Consider the following 16,475-nt stretch of genomic DNA (forward strand, 5'->3'; position numbering starts at 1 on the left):
TTCCCTACCCTCTGTTACCATAGAACTCTTCACCACTCGAATTTGGCATTGATCACCACACTTGTTTACTTAACCCTCTCTTCTCAAATTTGACTACAGGCGTCCCAGTGCGTCTTCTGCACCAGGCTTCCCTCACTCTGCATGGCACCAGCAGCTGCCATCGGCGCAGCTCCTCTGCACACGGGCTTCGTGTCGGAAGTAATGCTTTTGCTGTGTTTCTCCAGCACAAAAACTCACTTAGCAAATGCATTAAAAATTTTCTAGCAAATCTATGTGAACGTAAAAGAAAGCGATTTAATGTTACTTCCTCTCCACTTGACAGTATAATCGTTAACTGGCGTAGGATGCTTGTTTGAAAAGTATAATGCCTTTTAGTTTTGTTTTGCATTTTTTTTTTAAATCCTGAGCTTTCTAAGTTTCCACACTGTGGTATGAGCATGCTGTAATGTTGCAAATATCATAGGAGCCCTAACTTATTTTAATGCATTATGTGAAACAGTGTTTGTGATTTTTTTAAATGGATAGAATATATATAATAAATAGTATCTAATCAGCATTTGATGTGATTTATGGAATACGATGATTTTTCTAGATTTTACCTTTGTGCATACATGCGTGTGTGTGTGTGTGTGTGTGTGTGTGTGTGTGTGTGTGTGTGTTTGTAAAGGCTGAACTTGCAAGCAGTACCAAAAAAAAGTTATTTTTTTTAACTTGATAGCACATAATCAAGGTGTATAAAGCCATGTTTCTGGGTACACACAACCCTGTACAGAAATGAGAGACATTCCTGTAAACAATTATTTTAAATATTAAATAGCCAAAGGCTAATGGGAGTTCTCAACAAATCACATTACAAAGTCTTTTTTTTTTTCTCCCCAAGAATGCAGCACATGACTAGAATAAAATAAGAATACTGCTTCAAAGTCTGCTTCTAGACTTTGTTGACTGGGCCAATCACAATGACCACCTGGCTTTATTTTTAATGTCACCTTGCCACTTCAATCTAGTTTTACTGAAGTAACAGACATTTACATAAAGAAGACTCACTTCTGGCCCATCAAGCAAGAAGGTGTCAGTACGTGTGGCCCGGTCCCTAAGATTCCGGCCCATCCTTGAGCTGCTCCAGGAAGCAACGGCTCCTTGACCGAATCTGGCACTAGAAGGACAGGTACATGGACCACGGATGACAGCCATGGCCACGTTTTACTGGAAACGCTTTCTCACAAAGTGGCCTTATCTCAGACACTAGTTGGGAAGCCTGGAGGGTAAAGCACTAAAAACCAATTTAAGAATTCTAGGTATTCCTGGAAATGTGACAAATGATGACTTCAAAACTTTCAGCACGCAGCCACCAACAACCATGATGCAGGAACACCCGGACAGCAAAGGTGAGGCGTCAGGAAGAGCAAAGGAGCTCCCAAGACTTTTTTGCTAAGTCCAATAACTTTGAATTTCTTATCACTAGGCTATTTCAAATTCATGAAAGGCACAGGAATTCAACTTGAGTTATGTACCTCAAGGCAGCGAGGTGTGTACACCTTATGGGGAGCTGCCCTCAGAAATTACCAATGGCCAAGGCTAAGGTTTGGGAGCAAACCTTAGGGAAAGGCACAGGAGTGGAGTGGGAGTACAGAACATGGATACAGCTTTTCATACACACGGCTGTGCAGAGCTCTTCAAGGGCAATGACAAAAGCATGGAATCAAGAGAATTGCTGAAGACATCTTTCTGGGATGGATCAAAGAAATACACCAGATGCTTCCAAGTTGTGAGCCACAAGATATGGTCTATATTTGGTTAGGTTGCTTAGTTTTCTGGTTGGATTATCTCTGCATCAGATAGTGCATAGCAAAGTAGTAATACTTTTTTTTTTTTAAGTAGTACTTACAAAAAATCCAAATATTTAATATTTTATATTTGGATAACCAAATACTATAGGTCTTTCATTTCTCTTCAAAGATCATATGATAAAGAGAAATATGATCTTTTTACATTTTCCTTAGGGGCTTGGAAATGATAATAGAATTAAAGCCAGTTACTTAATAATTTCTTATGCAAATTTTAGAGAGTAGACACATAGGTAAATTCAATTACTTATTTTCAACTATTTTTTCTCATCTTATGAAATGGAAACAATTATGAGATTGTTAGGAACTTGCAGATAACATATTGAAACTTATCACTATATATTAATGAAGTCAGATGTCTTAATTGAATCAACCAAGGACCCAGAGCTGGTTGGTGGGATGTTTCTACATTAGTGTTTCTACAGCATGGATGCCAGAACCTGAACAACTTGGGTTAAAATCCTGGCCCTACTAACCACTAGCTACGTACCTTGGGCAAATTACTTAACCTTTCTGAACCTCGTGTCTTCATCTCTAAAGCTGAGATAATATTATCTACTTTATAGACGATGGTGTGGATTTATGATACAAAAGGTAGTGAGTGCAGTAAATGCCTTTAGAGTTTTGTCTCTGCCCCCAAAATGGAAGTCCTCTTTCTGATTCTTGGCTTGGTGCATTTCATCACAATAGAATAAAGTCAACAAAACCAGGAAACTCTCCTTTAAAGCCCTACATTTCCCAAGTCAGCTCAGTGTCATCAAAATTTCTGAAAAGATGAAAACCCAACCAAGTGGGCTGGGTTTATGATCAGTAGATCACGGAGGCCCTGGCTGCCTCTGCTAATAGTGTGTTAGCATAAACCCAGCTGTACACCCCAGACTACGCTGCCATCTCTATAATGGGGCTTGTACTCTGGCTTCTGCTGATGATTCCTTTGGAACCACAGGGCCAGGTGAACTACACAAACCTCTGCCTGTCTTCCTTGTACTCAGGAAACTCCTTACTTCATTCTTTCACTCATCAATGATTTTTTTTTTTAATATTTTATTTATTTCACAGAGAGAAATCACAACTAGGCAGAGAGAGAGGAGGAAGCAGGCTCCCCGCGGAGCAGAGAGCCCGATGTGGGGCTTGATCCCAGGACCCTGAGATCATGACCTGAGCTGAAGGCAGAGGCTTTAACCCACTGAGCCACCCAGGTGCCCCTCATCAACGATTTTTGATCTCCCTATATGCCAGGCACAATAGGATATGCTTCCGGATTTGATTAGAACTCCCCAGCTCCTCCTCCTCTTCGTGCTCCTTCAGCTATAGTTTTAGGGACCAAACTGGTTTGCCCGAAAAAGATAAGAGGCTTCACTGACTCGACTACAAACCCTGAAACTGCTCAGGTACTCCCACCACTCCTGATATTATGGATCTGCTCACAGTATCATCTCCTTCGATAGAACCCCTACCTGGGCTGAATCTAAGTGTGTACTGTGCCTTCAAACACTAACATCTGTAATAGTGGCCATCCTCTTTGAGTGACAACCATGTCCCGTAATAGTCACCTGGCTGCTTCCAGCCCTGTCATCATCCCTATGTGGTGACCCAGCATTCAAGTTCCAGTAAGCAGCTGGTCATGACCATCTCATTTATTTCTGAATCTCAGTATGATTACTCTCATCAGCCTGGCTGACTACACAAAGGATCGAAAAGTCTCAGGTGGGATTTTGAAGGCAAATTTCCTGGATTAGAGCCTTCTCTACAGTCATTAAAGCTCTGAATGCTTTAAAACTGAATAATTAAAATGACTTCTATATTTATTACAAAAATGCCACCCTGAACAGAGTATATTTTTAGACTATGATCTCAGGATGCCTTTAGCAGAAGGGTAATTCAGCATTCAAATCTAGTCATACCAGGGAAAATTAACATAAAGTCTGAATGTGCTCACAACTAATAAAAATAAATGTTTTGTCTAAGTAGAGAATTTTCCAACAAAGACACCAGGACATGTGATTTGTCTGATGGTTTCAGAAATTATGATTTCGTGATTTTGTGCACACCACACATTTGTTACCGTATTTCGCAGACAGCATAATCGTTTACAGTCGGTCCCAGGATTACCCATACAATGACCTTGGAATGGCCTTGAGAGTAAAGCTCAAGGACTAAATCAGGAAATGGGCCAAGATGTCACAGTGAGTAGGAGCTCAATGCCATGACCAGCTCTGTTTCCAGCAGTATGGCCCAGAGGTGCTGCTGGTCACTAAGAGGGTTGAGCCTGACAGTAAGCAGGCTTTAAATGTTTAAGTGAAACATTTGTATTTCACATCAAGGAGAGATCGCATATCAGCTAAAGTAGTAGCCACCCCAAGGATTTATCAGATCTTTGAAACTGTGTGAGAGGGCCAGCTGTTAAAGACACCTCCTGTCCTGTGTTTTATGCTAGTGAGAATGATTATAACTAAACTTTTTTTTTAACCAAATGGAAATCTTCATGCTATCCCAATGCAGATATAATATTAGCAGATGTCAGATGACACAAAAAATAAGTTTAAGATATCATATTTTTAACTGAGCCCCCAATAATGGAAAACAAATACATCAGGTTAAAACAGACACAGAATTATAATATTCTCTCACCTCAACTGTATAGTACTGATAATTGGTATCACTGCCGATGTGATATGGAGATCCCTCCCACCTCGAAATGCAATCCCCCCCTCTTTTTTGGAATGATTGGTGCATTAAGTTCTAAGAGAGAATAATAATTACATTGAGTTCAGGTGTTAAAATGTATTAGGAAAAAAATTAGTTAGCACACATGCTACAGTTAGCATATCAGAAAAATGTGGGTCTTCACACTCCCGTAACCCCATAATATTGCATATAAGTTAGTGACATAAATTACCGACAGATACATTCTGATCATTACAAATTTTAACATGCATTTAAATACAGAATTACTATATCACAATTAATATCAGAATACCTTTTGTAATCTAAAATTACTCATGATAGTAATCTTACATTTTTATGAATAAATGGGAGTAAAGGTTATTAAAGTCGTTTATGGTATACATTCCCCCAAACCCCCCAAATAAATAAATATGATCAGAATGAAAAGTTATTCCCATACACACTGCTCAGTAAACATTAAATCTCTATGTTCTCTATGACCACCTACAGTTTAAAATACTTAGCTCTTTGCTTAAAAGCCCTGGGAGTTTCTGCCTCTCCTCTCCTTGATTAGTTTTCTTTTAATGCATGATATTGATTCACCACTATCAGAATTTTGCTAGCATTTGTAACTACAAAATAACTTCAGTTTGAGATTGAAAGAATAACAGAAGCTCTTTTTCAATAAAGAAAATGATGCAAACAGATCCTCTTCAAGGAAGGAGGAAAGGGAGAATTTTTCTCAAAACTAAAGCTGATCTATAACAAATTGCAAAAGTATTACTATTATTAAAGGAAGCCTGAAAATGCACATGGACTATAGTGATGAGTTTGATGACCATTTTAATACCTGCAAATCACAGGATTTCATGTGAAGAGAATTTCAGGGGGAAAACATGTCATATTTAAATTTCCCCATGACTGAACAAGAAGATGAGTTAACTTTGCAGTGTGAAAACTGTTTCGGGCTTTGCTTGGTAATTTTGCTAGAAAATGCTAGACACATGATACTGTTACCTATGTTCACTTAATTGAGTGCAATCATTACTTTCATACTGAAACTGAGCACTTGGAATTACAAACTCAATGAATGAGAACTGGAGATGTGCTTACCACGGGTTGTAATGGGGCACCGGGCATCATGGCATTGGCTAGTTGCATTTGCTGGGCCAACATGGCCATGTTCTTCTGCTGAATCAAGTTATTGCGCCCATTTATCTCCAATTGAGTTTTTAAGTGTGGGGGTGGATGAAGATATTTGCAGTTCTCCCTGGAGCAACGACCCTAAAAGACAAAAGCAGAAAATATCATTTAAAAAAGATTAGACCAGCAAATCTTGAAAAATAAAGATAATGCAAACCTACCACCTGGATCTACCATGGGTTTCTAGCACATTGCACTGTACATACCCACTTAGCATGCATTGAGAATAAGTAATGAATTCACCCAAATGCACTATCCAAATGAGGTGTTAAGACATTCAAAAAAAGTCTTAAAGCTTAAAGAATTTCCCTTCTTTTAATATTAGCACTAATATTTCTAGTTCTAAGTTTAAAAATCTATAAACTGCCAGTGTAATCTTAAAATAAAGAATATGAAATGAAGACTATTAGCTCCTTCCAAATCTCCTGGTTAACTTTAATGAACCCAAAAGAATCATGAAGTTTTAGCATCTATTTTTACTTGTATTGAGTTCTAAGGAAATGAACTTAGAGGATTCAAGGCACACTGTATCTTCCATTAAGCACCTTTACAAGTATCACTTTACAAGTATTAACAAATAAAATTAATTACTACTAAGCTTTACAAACCCATGTATTAAGAAATTTACAGGTGAAAAAAGAAAATGCCCTTATGTTCCCCTATACATAGAGATTAGTAAGTATAATGAAACAATGGTGAAAATGTAACCTTTAACCTTTCAAAGATAAAGCTAGTCTCCTTTGCCCAAGAGCTATAAAGCAATAGGAAATAGACATACATATCCTCCAAAAGCTATATAATGTAAAATGGAGGAACAAAATGTTAGTAAAAAATAAGAAATGTGAATATACCCTTTCTTTTGGGACAGTTCTTTTCATTAAAAATATATATTAAAGTCTGTAATATGAAATAATATATAAGGGATTTAGTTCATATTGTTTCAATACTATCATCGTTCCACTGTTTCCATATTATTTCAATATGTTCTCAAGCCTTTATAGTAAAAGGTCTCATCAATTATAACCCTGACAACTTCTTTCACTGATAAATCTAATTAGAACTGCTTGGGAGGGTCAAAGAAAGATTCAACTGAAGCATCAATCACTTTCCTGAGCTTTCTTTGATTTTTCTAAGAAAAATTCATCTGCCATAACTTGACCTCATACTGTAAACTGACTCAGCATGCTTACATTTGTGATAAAAATCTTGTCACAACCCTAATTTGAAAGATCTATTTCTGGCTTGTTTTGTAAGTTTCTGCAAAGGGCTAATCTCGTAGGATACTGCCTTTCATTTTGGCAACCTTTATGTAATAAAGCATCGCTAATAATACTTTAAATCCAAAGGTAGCACAAGACAGTAGTTGATACCAAGGAACTGACAGGTCCTAAGACCTAGGGGAGAGGCCTAGTAGCAGGAACTGCAAACAAAACTTCTTTAAGTCTCAGGCCTTGTATCCATTTCAAAATCGCTATAGGACCTACACCACATAGTTATTATGAAGATCAGAGGACATGATGTGTATGTCATGGCCTTGGCACTGCACGGCACTCTGTGGGCAAGGTAAAGGTCAGGAGCTGCTATCTGCCACCACCCCCACCCCTTTAATCATGTATCTCACAAAAGAAGACCAAAATATTGGCATGAAGGTAATTTTTGTAAAATCCCTTAGTTATGCCTATTGATATGTCCACAAAGTAACATTTATATATTTATGACTTACTCCATATGAAATCATGCTTGCTATCTGTTGAGATCAAGAACATGTTATTAGCTTGAAAGCATCCAGATAAAAAGTAACTTGTACTAAAAAAACAAGACTGAGAGTCACAAAAGAAACCACAGAGAACGCCTGGCCATGCAAATAAGCTCCTGGCTAACACGGGATGTGATCTCAGGGCTACCCAGGTGAGGTGTCCTAGAGAAAACCTGCTTTTTTCAGGACAAAGAACAATTTGGCTCTAAGGGAAACTCTGGTTGCCAGTATCTTCACATCATGTTTCTTACTAATATTAGATCTATTTAAGGGAAATAAGCGAGGTTATACCCCCCACCCCGCCAGGACTCGGTTACTGTCAATTCATTCTGATCAGTTTCTACAGCTCCACAAATAGCACAGAGATAGTTCTCGGCCTTGAACTAGGCCTGACCAACACCAACACTGATCTTCCTAAACTCTTCATCTGAGTGCTTCCCACCACACACACCACCCAGTCCTTCCTCCCTAGGAACACAGTTCAGACTGGAATCATGGAGACAAATCGTATTGCGCTATACACATTCTGTGTCAGATCATGTCAGACCTTTCAAGAGATGCTCAGACCTTTGGTTTTCGTTTTGCATTTGCCACACTTAGGAAAAATGCCATTCTAATTTCTTACAAACGCTACCTTTCTATACATGTCTTGATTTGACTGCGCTGAAGCTTCCCTTTCAAAAAGCTCTGTTCCTAAGAATCAACAGAGGATATTTGGTGAAAAACAGGCAGTCAAGCAGGCCTCTTCCACGCAGTCTGTGGAGAGAGATCGGGGCTGGGGGGGGGGTGGAGGGAGCCCAGGGACCTGCATTGTCATAGTATTCCAGGTTAGCCTGATAGAGCAAAAAACACTACAAAAACACAATTCTGCAAAGCCACGTGAATTTTTCATTGACATGTGGGGGAAAAAAACCAGAGCGGCCTCCGCAGTTGACATTAGATAAACTCAGCTTCCTAGGGAATTCAGATCGTGTTTTATGCTGACTATGCAGCTGAATAATTGTGGTTTGACAAATAAAAAGGTCAAGAAAAAGTTAGAATAAACATCCTCTTCTAGAGGACTGCCTAAAACTCTGGAGAGAATCACCAGCAATATACCTCTTGTGAAGAATTAAGGAGAACACACCCCTGGTACCTCTCCAGGTCCGTCCACAGTCCACACCTGAGTTCCCAGCACCGTGCCTCGGTACTCATTTGCAAAATCAATGAATGGACACTTCTTAACAAATCTTTAAAGGTGAATTCTACTCCAACTCCATCCTGAAGGCAATGAAAATAGTAGAACTAAAACTAACTCTAATACCAAACTTTGATTCAGAGCTGTACTAAGTTACTGATGCTTTTATTCAGAGGCCAGTAACTTGAACACCCAATAAAGATGGCCATAATAAAGGGAGAAGAGGTAACAGAAGTTTTTTTTTGTTTTTTGTTTTTTTGTTTCAGCAGGGATGACTGGAGTTTTGTAGAGTTTCAATGTATTTGGTGTCCTAAAACTTGTACAGTGACAATACATTCTAAAAATCTAAGTACAGAAATTCCACCGGTATCTAGCACTCACACATGCAAATCTGTGTAAAGAAACTGTGTTCTAAATCATCCAGAGATTTCACCCCAAGAGACCATAAATCAAGCTGCTAGGATTAATGCTAAAATATAAAGTAGTTTTTATTCCTTTTTGATTGCTCTATGCTATTCCACCTACTGCTACATAATTGTACATTTTATCCCACACAGCTTGGTTTCGAAGAGCAGAATAGCAGCTGTGTTATTTACTTGATGTATGACCGGGTAGGAGCTAAGTGCTCTGAGTGGCCATACCTTTTTGGTCGAATAGCAACATCCCCACTGATTTCACTGGTGATGTGTAAGGGTTGAGCAGGACAGTGGGCCAACTACATCTGTGGCTCCCGCTGTAACAGGCTGTCAATAAGCTAATAAAGAACAGCAGTTGCCTAGTTTAGCACTAGATCTGTTAAAAGTACTTAAAATAATGCAAAAGGCAAAACCCAGTGACAATGCCTGTCAGTCATTAACAATGCAAGCGGGGCCCTTATTCATCCGCTCTGTACTTGCCACACCCACTACGGAAAATGCCGCTCTGATACATTTCTTACAGTGTTACCTTGCTGTGGTTTGCTTTTGTTGATTGCACTGACATTTATTATCAATGAGCTTCCCAGATGACTGGCAGGCCACTCTATAGGGTCTATACCATAAATACCTTCCATGCCACTCAAAGTGGCTTTTTACAGCTTCACTGAACACAGATTTCAAAGATATAGTTGTAAGGTACATACTATGTATTTTAAGGGAATGGAAGAAGTTCAGTAAAGTATCAATTCAGACTAAGTCTATTTTTCTCCAGTAATTTTTCTACATCTTTAAAAGTAATCTTTCCAAAAAAGTCAAAATTTTCCCTGTGTCGTCTTAAAAGCCTCTATGAGACCAATCATGGTCATTCAAGAGATCAACTCATCAAGTCTTTAATTTCTGAAGTTATAAACTGTTCAATTGTGAATTTAAGGGTTTTCTCATTAGCTTTTGAAATGGGCATGAGTTTGTGATTACAACAAGGAAAATGTATGTTTAGATTAAATGTGTGAGCCTCAAAATAAGCACCTGGTTAATTTTTAAACATTGTAGTTTGATAAAGTGCACTTTTACAAATTTATTTAAATTTTTTTTTTCGAGCGCGCGCACGCAAGAGAGAAAGAGAGAGAGAGAGAGAAAATGAGTAGAGGGGAGGAGCAGAGGGAGAGAAGGAGGAGGCTCCCCACTGAGCAGGGAGCCAGAGGATGTGGGGCTCAATCCCAGGACCCTGGGATCATGACTTGATCTGAAGGCAGATGCTTAACCAACTGAGTCACCCAGGTGCCCCAGTAAAATGTACTTTTAAATAACTCATAGTAAGAACATATATAGTACATACCTAAAAATGATATATATGTATATGCACTATATAATGTATATAGTGAGATATAAATTGTAAATAAAGATAAAATTGAATTTAACTATAGATAGCAATTTAGAGATATGATGAAATGGTTTCTTAGCTATTTTTAATATTTATTTAAGAACTAACAATCAAAAATGAAATGTCTTACTTAGAAGTCAGTGAAACTTAATAAAACAAAAAAAAATCAAAATTCTATTTGAAAACTAGAAAAACTAATCTCCCATTGTTAGCTATAATTCTTCTATCTAAAATAAAAGGCATATTGTGATTTAAGAGTTCAGAATATAAAAAGAAAAGACATCTCATTAAGCTGCCAAATGGTAACTATGTGGTAGAATTAAAATTATTGGGTCATATTTAGGTAGATTCTGGAAATAAAGGGGCAATGAAAAAATCATAGGGGTACCAGCTTACACTCGTAAGTCTTTTCCAATTTTCACTAGAAATACTGGTTTTCAGGAAAAACTGTTCAAATTGCAACCATTTATTTCAATTGTTAAAACAAAACCCATATTTCCTTTGGGACGACTGAGATATACAAATGTTTTTGAAGCACTTTCTGGCGATACTCATTGCTCAGATACCGGGCAGAAACTCTGTCAAAGGAACTTGGTAGCTTCCTATTGAAAATTCTTTCTTTTTATTTTTTCAGCTAAGATGATAGAAATAGCTCACAATATTTTTGCCAAAGGGGAAAAAATTGGCAGTCAAGAAATAACATTTCATGCATTTCTGAAATTGTATCTTATGGCTCTACCCCGCTAATTTATGATTTTCAATTCTAATACAAGGTGAATAAATTTACATAGGTAGAATATCGACTTAAAAATCACAAGCATCTTGTGGTAGGAAGTTTATGGCAGTTTAAAACAAGATTAACTTTTAGAAAACAGTGTATGCCTGCAAACCTGCATGCACAGCTGTACAGACTCACTGTTTTGTTTTCCTTTGGGTGGAGAGGAGTTTGGGATTAACTCTAGAAATTACAGTTTATGGGCTTGCAAATATTGAAAATAAATTAGTTGTACCTAACACACAGGATATTGTTGCTCCTGAATGTATATTTCTTTATACCCTACCTGTTTCCCTAAAGGACTTGCTCTAGCTTACAAGAACATAGGCATCCTAAAAGGCAGCTCAAGCTTTCTCAATCTCAGCACTCTTGACATTTTGGGCCCTACAGGGCTTTGCGGTGGAGCTGTTCTGTCCACTGTAGGATGTTTAGCAGCATGCCTGGCTTGCTAAATGGCTGCAGCACTCCTGTCCTCAGTTATGACAATGAAAATTGTCTCTCAGTCTTGCCCCATGTCTCTAGGGGTGAGGAGGGAGGCAAAATCATCTCCAGTTGGCAGTCAACCACTGCTTTATAACTAATGGAATTTAATAGGGGCTGTATTAGTCCACTTTGCTTGTCACGACAAACCGCCACAGACTGAGTGTTTTAAACAACAGGGTTTCATTCCTCTGTTTCTGGTAAGAGTGCTTTCTGGCTTGCAGACGGCTACCTTCCTGCTATTCCTCATATGGCCTTTCCTCCGTGCCTGCTTGAGGAGAGAAAGTTTATAGAGAAAGTTTGTTCCCGGGAGTCTCTGATAAGGACGCTAATCTGATCAGATCAAGGTCCTGCTCTTGTGACTTTAACCTTAGTTATTTCCTTAGAAGTTCCATCTTCAAATATAGCCATACAGGAAACAGGGCTTCAACATAAGAATTTTAGGGGGACACCAACGTTCAGTCCCTAAAAAGGGCACACAATTAAAAACTGTCAACCCAAAGTTATTTGTCATTAGTTTTAAGTGTTTTCATACTACACTTAAATGTCTGGCAATTTCCTCAAACCGAAGATAATAGACTTGTCCTATAAAACCTGACTCAAAAAGAGTGGGTTCCTTCTAGTTTTGCTGGATTCTAATAGCTACAGCTTCTAAAAATTTCCAAGGTATGAATATGAGTTTCAATGTTGATTTTTTTCTTATTTGAAATTAAAACAAATAAAGACTGTGGTATACAAAAAAGTAAATAATTAAATTCCAAAATCATACTAATAGCTCCATCCACCTGTTAACCAGAATACCAGATATGCTGACTTTAAGAGTAAGCAACATTTTCTTGGTTTTACTTCCCTATGGAAAATTTTTATCAGAATAGCAAAAAGTGAGACATACATTCCCTACTTTGGAAAAGAAGCTACTGAGAAAGGTAAATTAAGTAGTCAGAGAACCCAGAAAAATAATGAAAGACTTCTGACCACTGTCTGAAATTGCGGTGGACCCAAGGCATAACGTTGTTTTTAGTCATATGCAAATGTACACATATATATGTAAGTAATTATACATACACACACACACACATATATATTCATCCCAATTATGTACCTATTTCTAAGAGCAGCATATGTATTACAAACTTAGATTCTGCTTGTGTTGCAAATTTAAGAAACCTAGAATATAAGACTTAAAATTTACGTTTCTTGTTTTATTTGGAAAAACACTTACTTATAGAAAGCTATAGAATAAAACCCCAGAGAACAGTGAACTATCATTTGGTATAAATCCCTAATGTAGTAGAACAGATATATTCATTTTTTTCTTAGAAAATCTCCATGGGGATTTCATTGATTTTATGTTATTGTTTTGTTGTGTTTTATAAACAGTGTATTATACTATTTTGTAAATATATATAGTATATATACTCTTAATAAGCCAGTACCATGTATTTCCTATATTTTAGTATAATATAGTAAATATAAAATATTCACATGTTAACAGCATTTTTTCTATTTTCTCTTTATTCTCAAATATTATAGCCCTTTAACTCAGACAACAAAACAGGAATTTTGTTGTTGATTTTTCCCTCTGTACCTATTTCAGAGTTTTACCATGTGGAAAGGCAAGAAGATTTTTTTTATACCAAACAATACTTTTCCTGTTTTAATTTCCTCATTGGATTTTCAGGCAATACCAGCAACAAATGCTTGTCATTCTCACAGAATATGAAGGAAGGAGTCAATTCTCCTTTTATTTTGGTCAGCATTTTATACTCTTGAGTTATCCAAACTTAACATGAAGCAAATATAGTAACACTAATACTTAAAGCTTAACTTTTTAGGTGTAAATTACTATATATTCATCCAATCAACATATGGCCATATGCTTAGAGCTTAGAGGTCAATACAAGAGCTGGGAAAATTTTCTCCTATCAGTGAGAGAAAAGAGCAGAAATTTATGAATGTATTTTTACTGAAATAGTCTCAATTTCTTAAATTATATTACACCAGATACAAAATATTTTCAAATGAAACACAACAGAAGCCCAATTTAGATTTTTCCTTTTCTTGATTCCATAAAAAGTTCATATCCACACAAACACTATGGCTTGACAATGATTGAGACTGCCAGGAAAAGAAAAAAATACACAAACCCAGGTGTATACACACAATCTATTGAGTGCAAATTTATAATTTTACCATGGCCTGAAAGAATGTAACAGACTCTGTTTCCCTCGGGTTAAACGTTTTCTCATCAAAGTCTAACGAGATCTTAACCTAGCAATTTTAGGTTTAGACGTTTCTAGCTAGTATTCAAAGCCTGTTCTAGGCACTATTTCATAGAACATTCCAAAGTGAGATGATGAAGATTCTTGGACATTAAAACCAATAGTGACATTTACAATATCCCAAAATATCCTCAACGCTGACGCAAACTCAACGCAATCTAACTCAAACATCGGGATACTATGACTTTTTCCCAGAGAACTTGGGAGCTTTAATTGCACAATTCCCATTAATCATCTTGAACGTGGCATAACTGAAACTCTACACATCTCGAGCGAGCTGCATTATGTAATGCATGAGACTCTGAGGGGGTGGAGAAAGGGAAAAAGGCAACAAATCACACACATTCTTGTTATAAAAATACCACTCCTTTCTCCAGCAGCTTTTGTCTGTGAGAGCTCACATATATACCATTGTGAAAGTAACAGCAGTATCAGCACACTTTTACCTGACAGCCCTCTGAAGAAATTTCAGCCTCTTCAGTGAGGCAAGGCTCTTAGGCTAAGAAATGTTTGCAGTGGGATGCTGTAAGAAGAAATGGGTTCACCTTTTAGCGCCCCCCACCCATGGCCTTTCCTCCACCCCCACAGAATCCCATAGAAGTATGTAGCTTACTGTATGAAGTTTAGTGAAGGGTTTCATTGGCACCTACTGTCTGTCCCTATTCCAGTCTCCCTGCGCTCCCAACATGGGTCTGGCCAACATCCCTGAGTCAAACCAGAGTCTCCATGACCTTGTGAAAGCCCAGTGACATTTGGTAAGTGCCAGCATCATTAAACAGTCCAACATTTCTTGGCTGCTTTTTTATGGCATCATAAAATTGGAAATGCCAGGTCACTATGTTTCTATTATTTTTTCAACTGCTTCATTATTTTTTCGGTACAGCCACTGTCAGACTTCTAAACTGTTTGTAGCAGAAACACTTCTGAAGTTTTATGGCATCCAAATCAGACACTCTTCGATCTTGGCTAATAATTAAAAACCCCGGAATTGACTTAATAAAATTTAGTGCTCTATTTGGAGCACATGCCTTTGAATTGAGAAATATCAAAAGTTTTAAAAATAGTACCCGATTCATCGTCATCCCATTATTAGATGGATTACCACATGACTATATCTATTATATTTCTAAGGATTTCCTAAGGGTAAAAAGAAGGTATGGGCCTTAAGTCAAATGCATTTAAATTTCTTCCTTAACAGTTTTTTGGAAGACTTGTTTGAGCAGTCCTTTACAGTTCCTAGGGCGCTGGCAATGCAAAAGCACTCAATATTTATATACCACTCCAAAGGTATGTGGGGAGGAGGAGGTGGTAGGGGTGTGGGGAAGGGGCTGCTTATCCAAGGGCACATAACCAAACCAAGGCAGTCTAACTACAGAGCTGGCGCTTTTCAGCACGATGCTTGAGAGATGCATTCGAGCTGATGATCACTTTCACATTCTCAAGTATGTATGTATATATGTATGTATGTATGTTTTTCTAATCATTACTCACACTAAAACATAGATGACTCTAACCAGAATAGGTCAGGGCTAAATGAACGCTTCCATCTCTGTTGAGTTCTACAAAGGAAAATATGTTTCACAATATAAACAACTGATTTCGGAGAAGACTCATCCACATGGTATTTCCAAAGTGTAATGGAAAACATTAGATTCTCTTTCAAATTTCAGCTTATCTGCCGTTCATTTTTTTTTCCCCTTCAATGGGACTTCTACTATAGGGTCAACAGTAGAAAATAACTGAACACCAGACAAGTTAAAATTCTGCTTAACACTACCCACTTCAGCAAGACATCTAGTGAGGCAAGAGGTTCTTGGATTATCTATGGACTCCCCTGACTGGCCTCTGTGATTTGGATACAGCACAAATGGATTTCTGGATGCATCAGTGGATATACCAATGGATACAGGATATATGACAAATACAGAAAAGGTGATTTTATATAGGGAAAAAAGAATATATATATTCTTTATATAAATATATATTTACTTACTTATATATTGTAAGTGTACATATAAATATATATGTATATATAAATGTACATTTATATAAACATATATGTGTATACATAGTTTTTACATATATAAAATCTTTATATATATAAAATGAAAAATAGAAGTTAGGGATATAGAGAGGATGGCCGGTTTTAAGGGATAAATCTTTTATTCAGCAAGAGAAAAGAAACTAAAAAAATCAAAGAGGTAAAACATCTTGGTGACGTGAGCTCAAGATTAATAACACCGTTACCTTGTATATATATGAGGCATTTCTCTGTTTGTACCTTCTAGATACACATACCTACAAATAGAGATGACCCTATTTTTACAAACCTAAAGAAAGATTTATTATTAGTAATGATAAACTTAAAAAAGAATAATGTTATGCAGTATTTTTCAAGTCCCATTTCGATATTTCCATTGTAAATCTTTCAGCCAAGTCCACTAGCTGGGAGAGTGTAAGCTACGTACAGGATTAGTGCTTAGATCATTCT

At 37.3% G+C, this 16,475-nt stretch overlaps 1 protein-coding gene across 18 annotated transcripts in view; it reads right to left on the bottom strand.

Annotated features, from left to right (window-relative positions):
- MBNL1 (muscleblind like splicing regulator 1) overlaps window positions 1-16,475 on the bottom strand; it is a 203,227-nt gene that overhangs the window by 36,338 nt on the left and 150,414 nt on the right. For all 18 annotated transcript variants that reach the window (XM_046002500.1, XM_046002516.1, XM_046002515.1 and 15 more), the window contains one exon: window positions 5,628-5,798. In XM_046002500.1, coding sequence (XP_045858456.1) covers window positions 5,628-5,798 — 171 coding nt within the window. The remainder of the gene's footprint in view (window positions 1-5,627; window positions 5,799-16,475) is intronic.

Source organism: Meles meles, chromosome 4 (assembly GCF_922984935.1).
Source record: "Meles meles chromosome 4, mMelMel3.1 paternal haplotype, whole genome shotgun sequence".
Taxonomy (NCBI): domain Eukaryota; kingdom Metazoa; phylum Chordata; class Mammalia; order Carnivora; family Mustelidae; genus Meles; species Meles meles.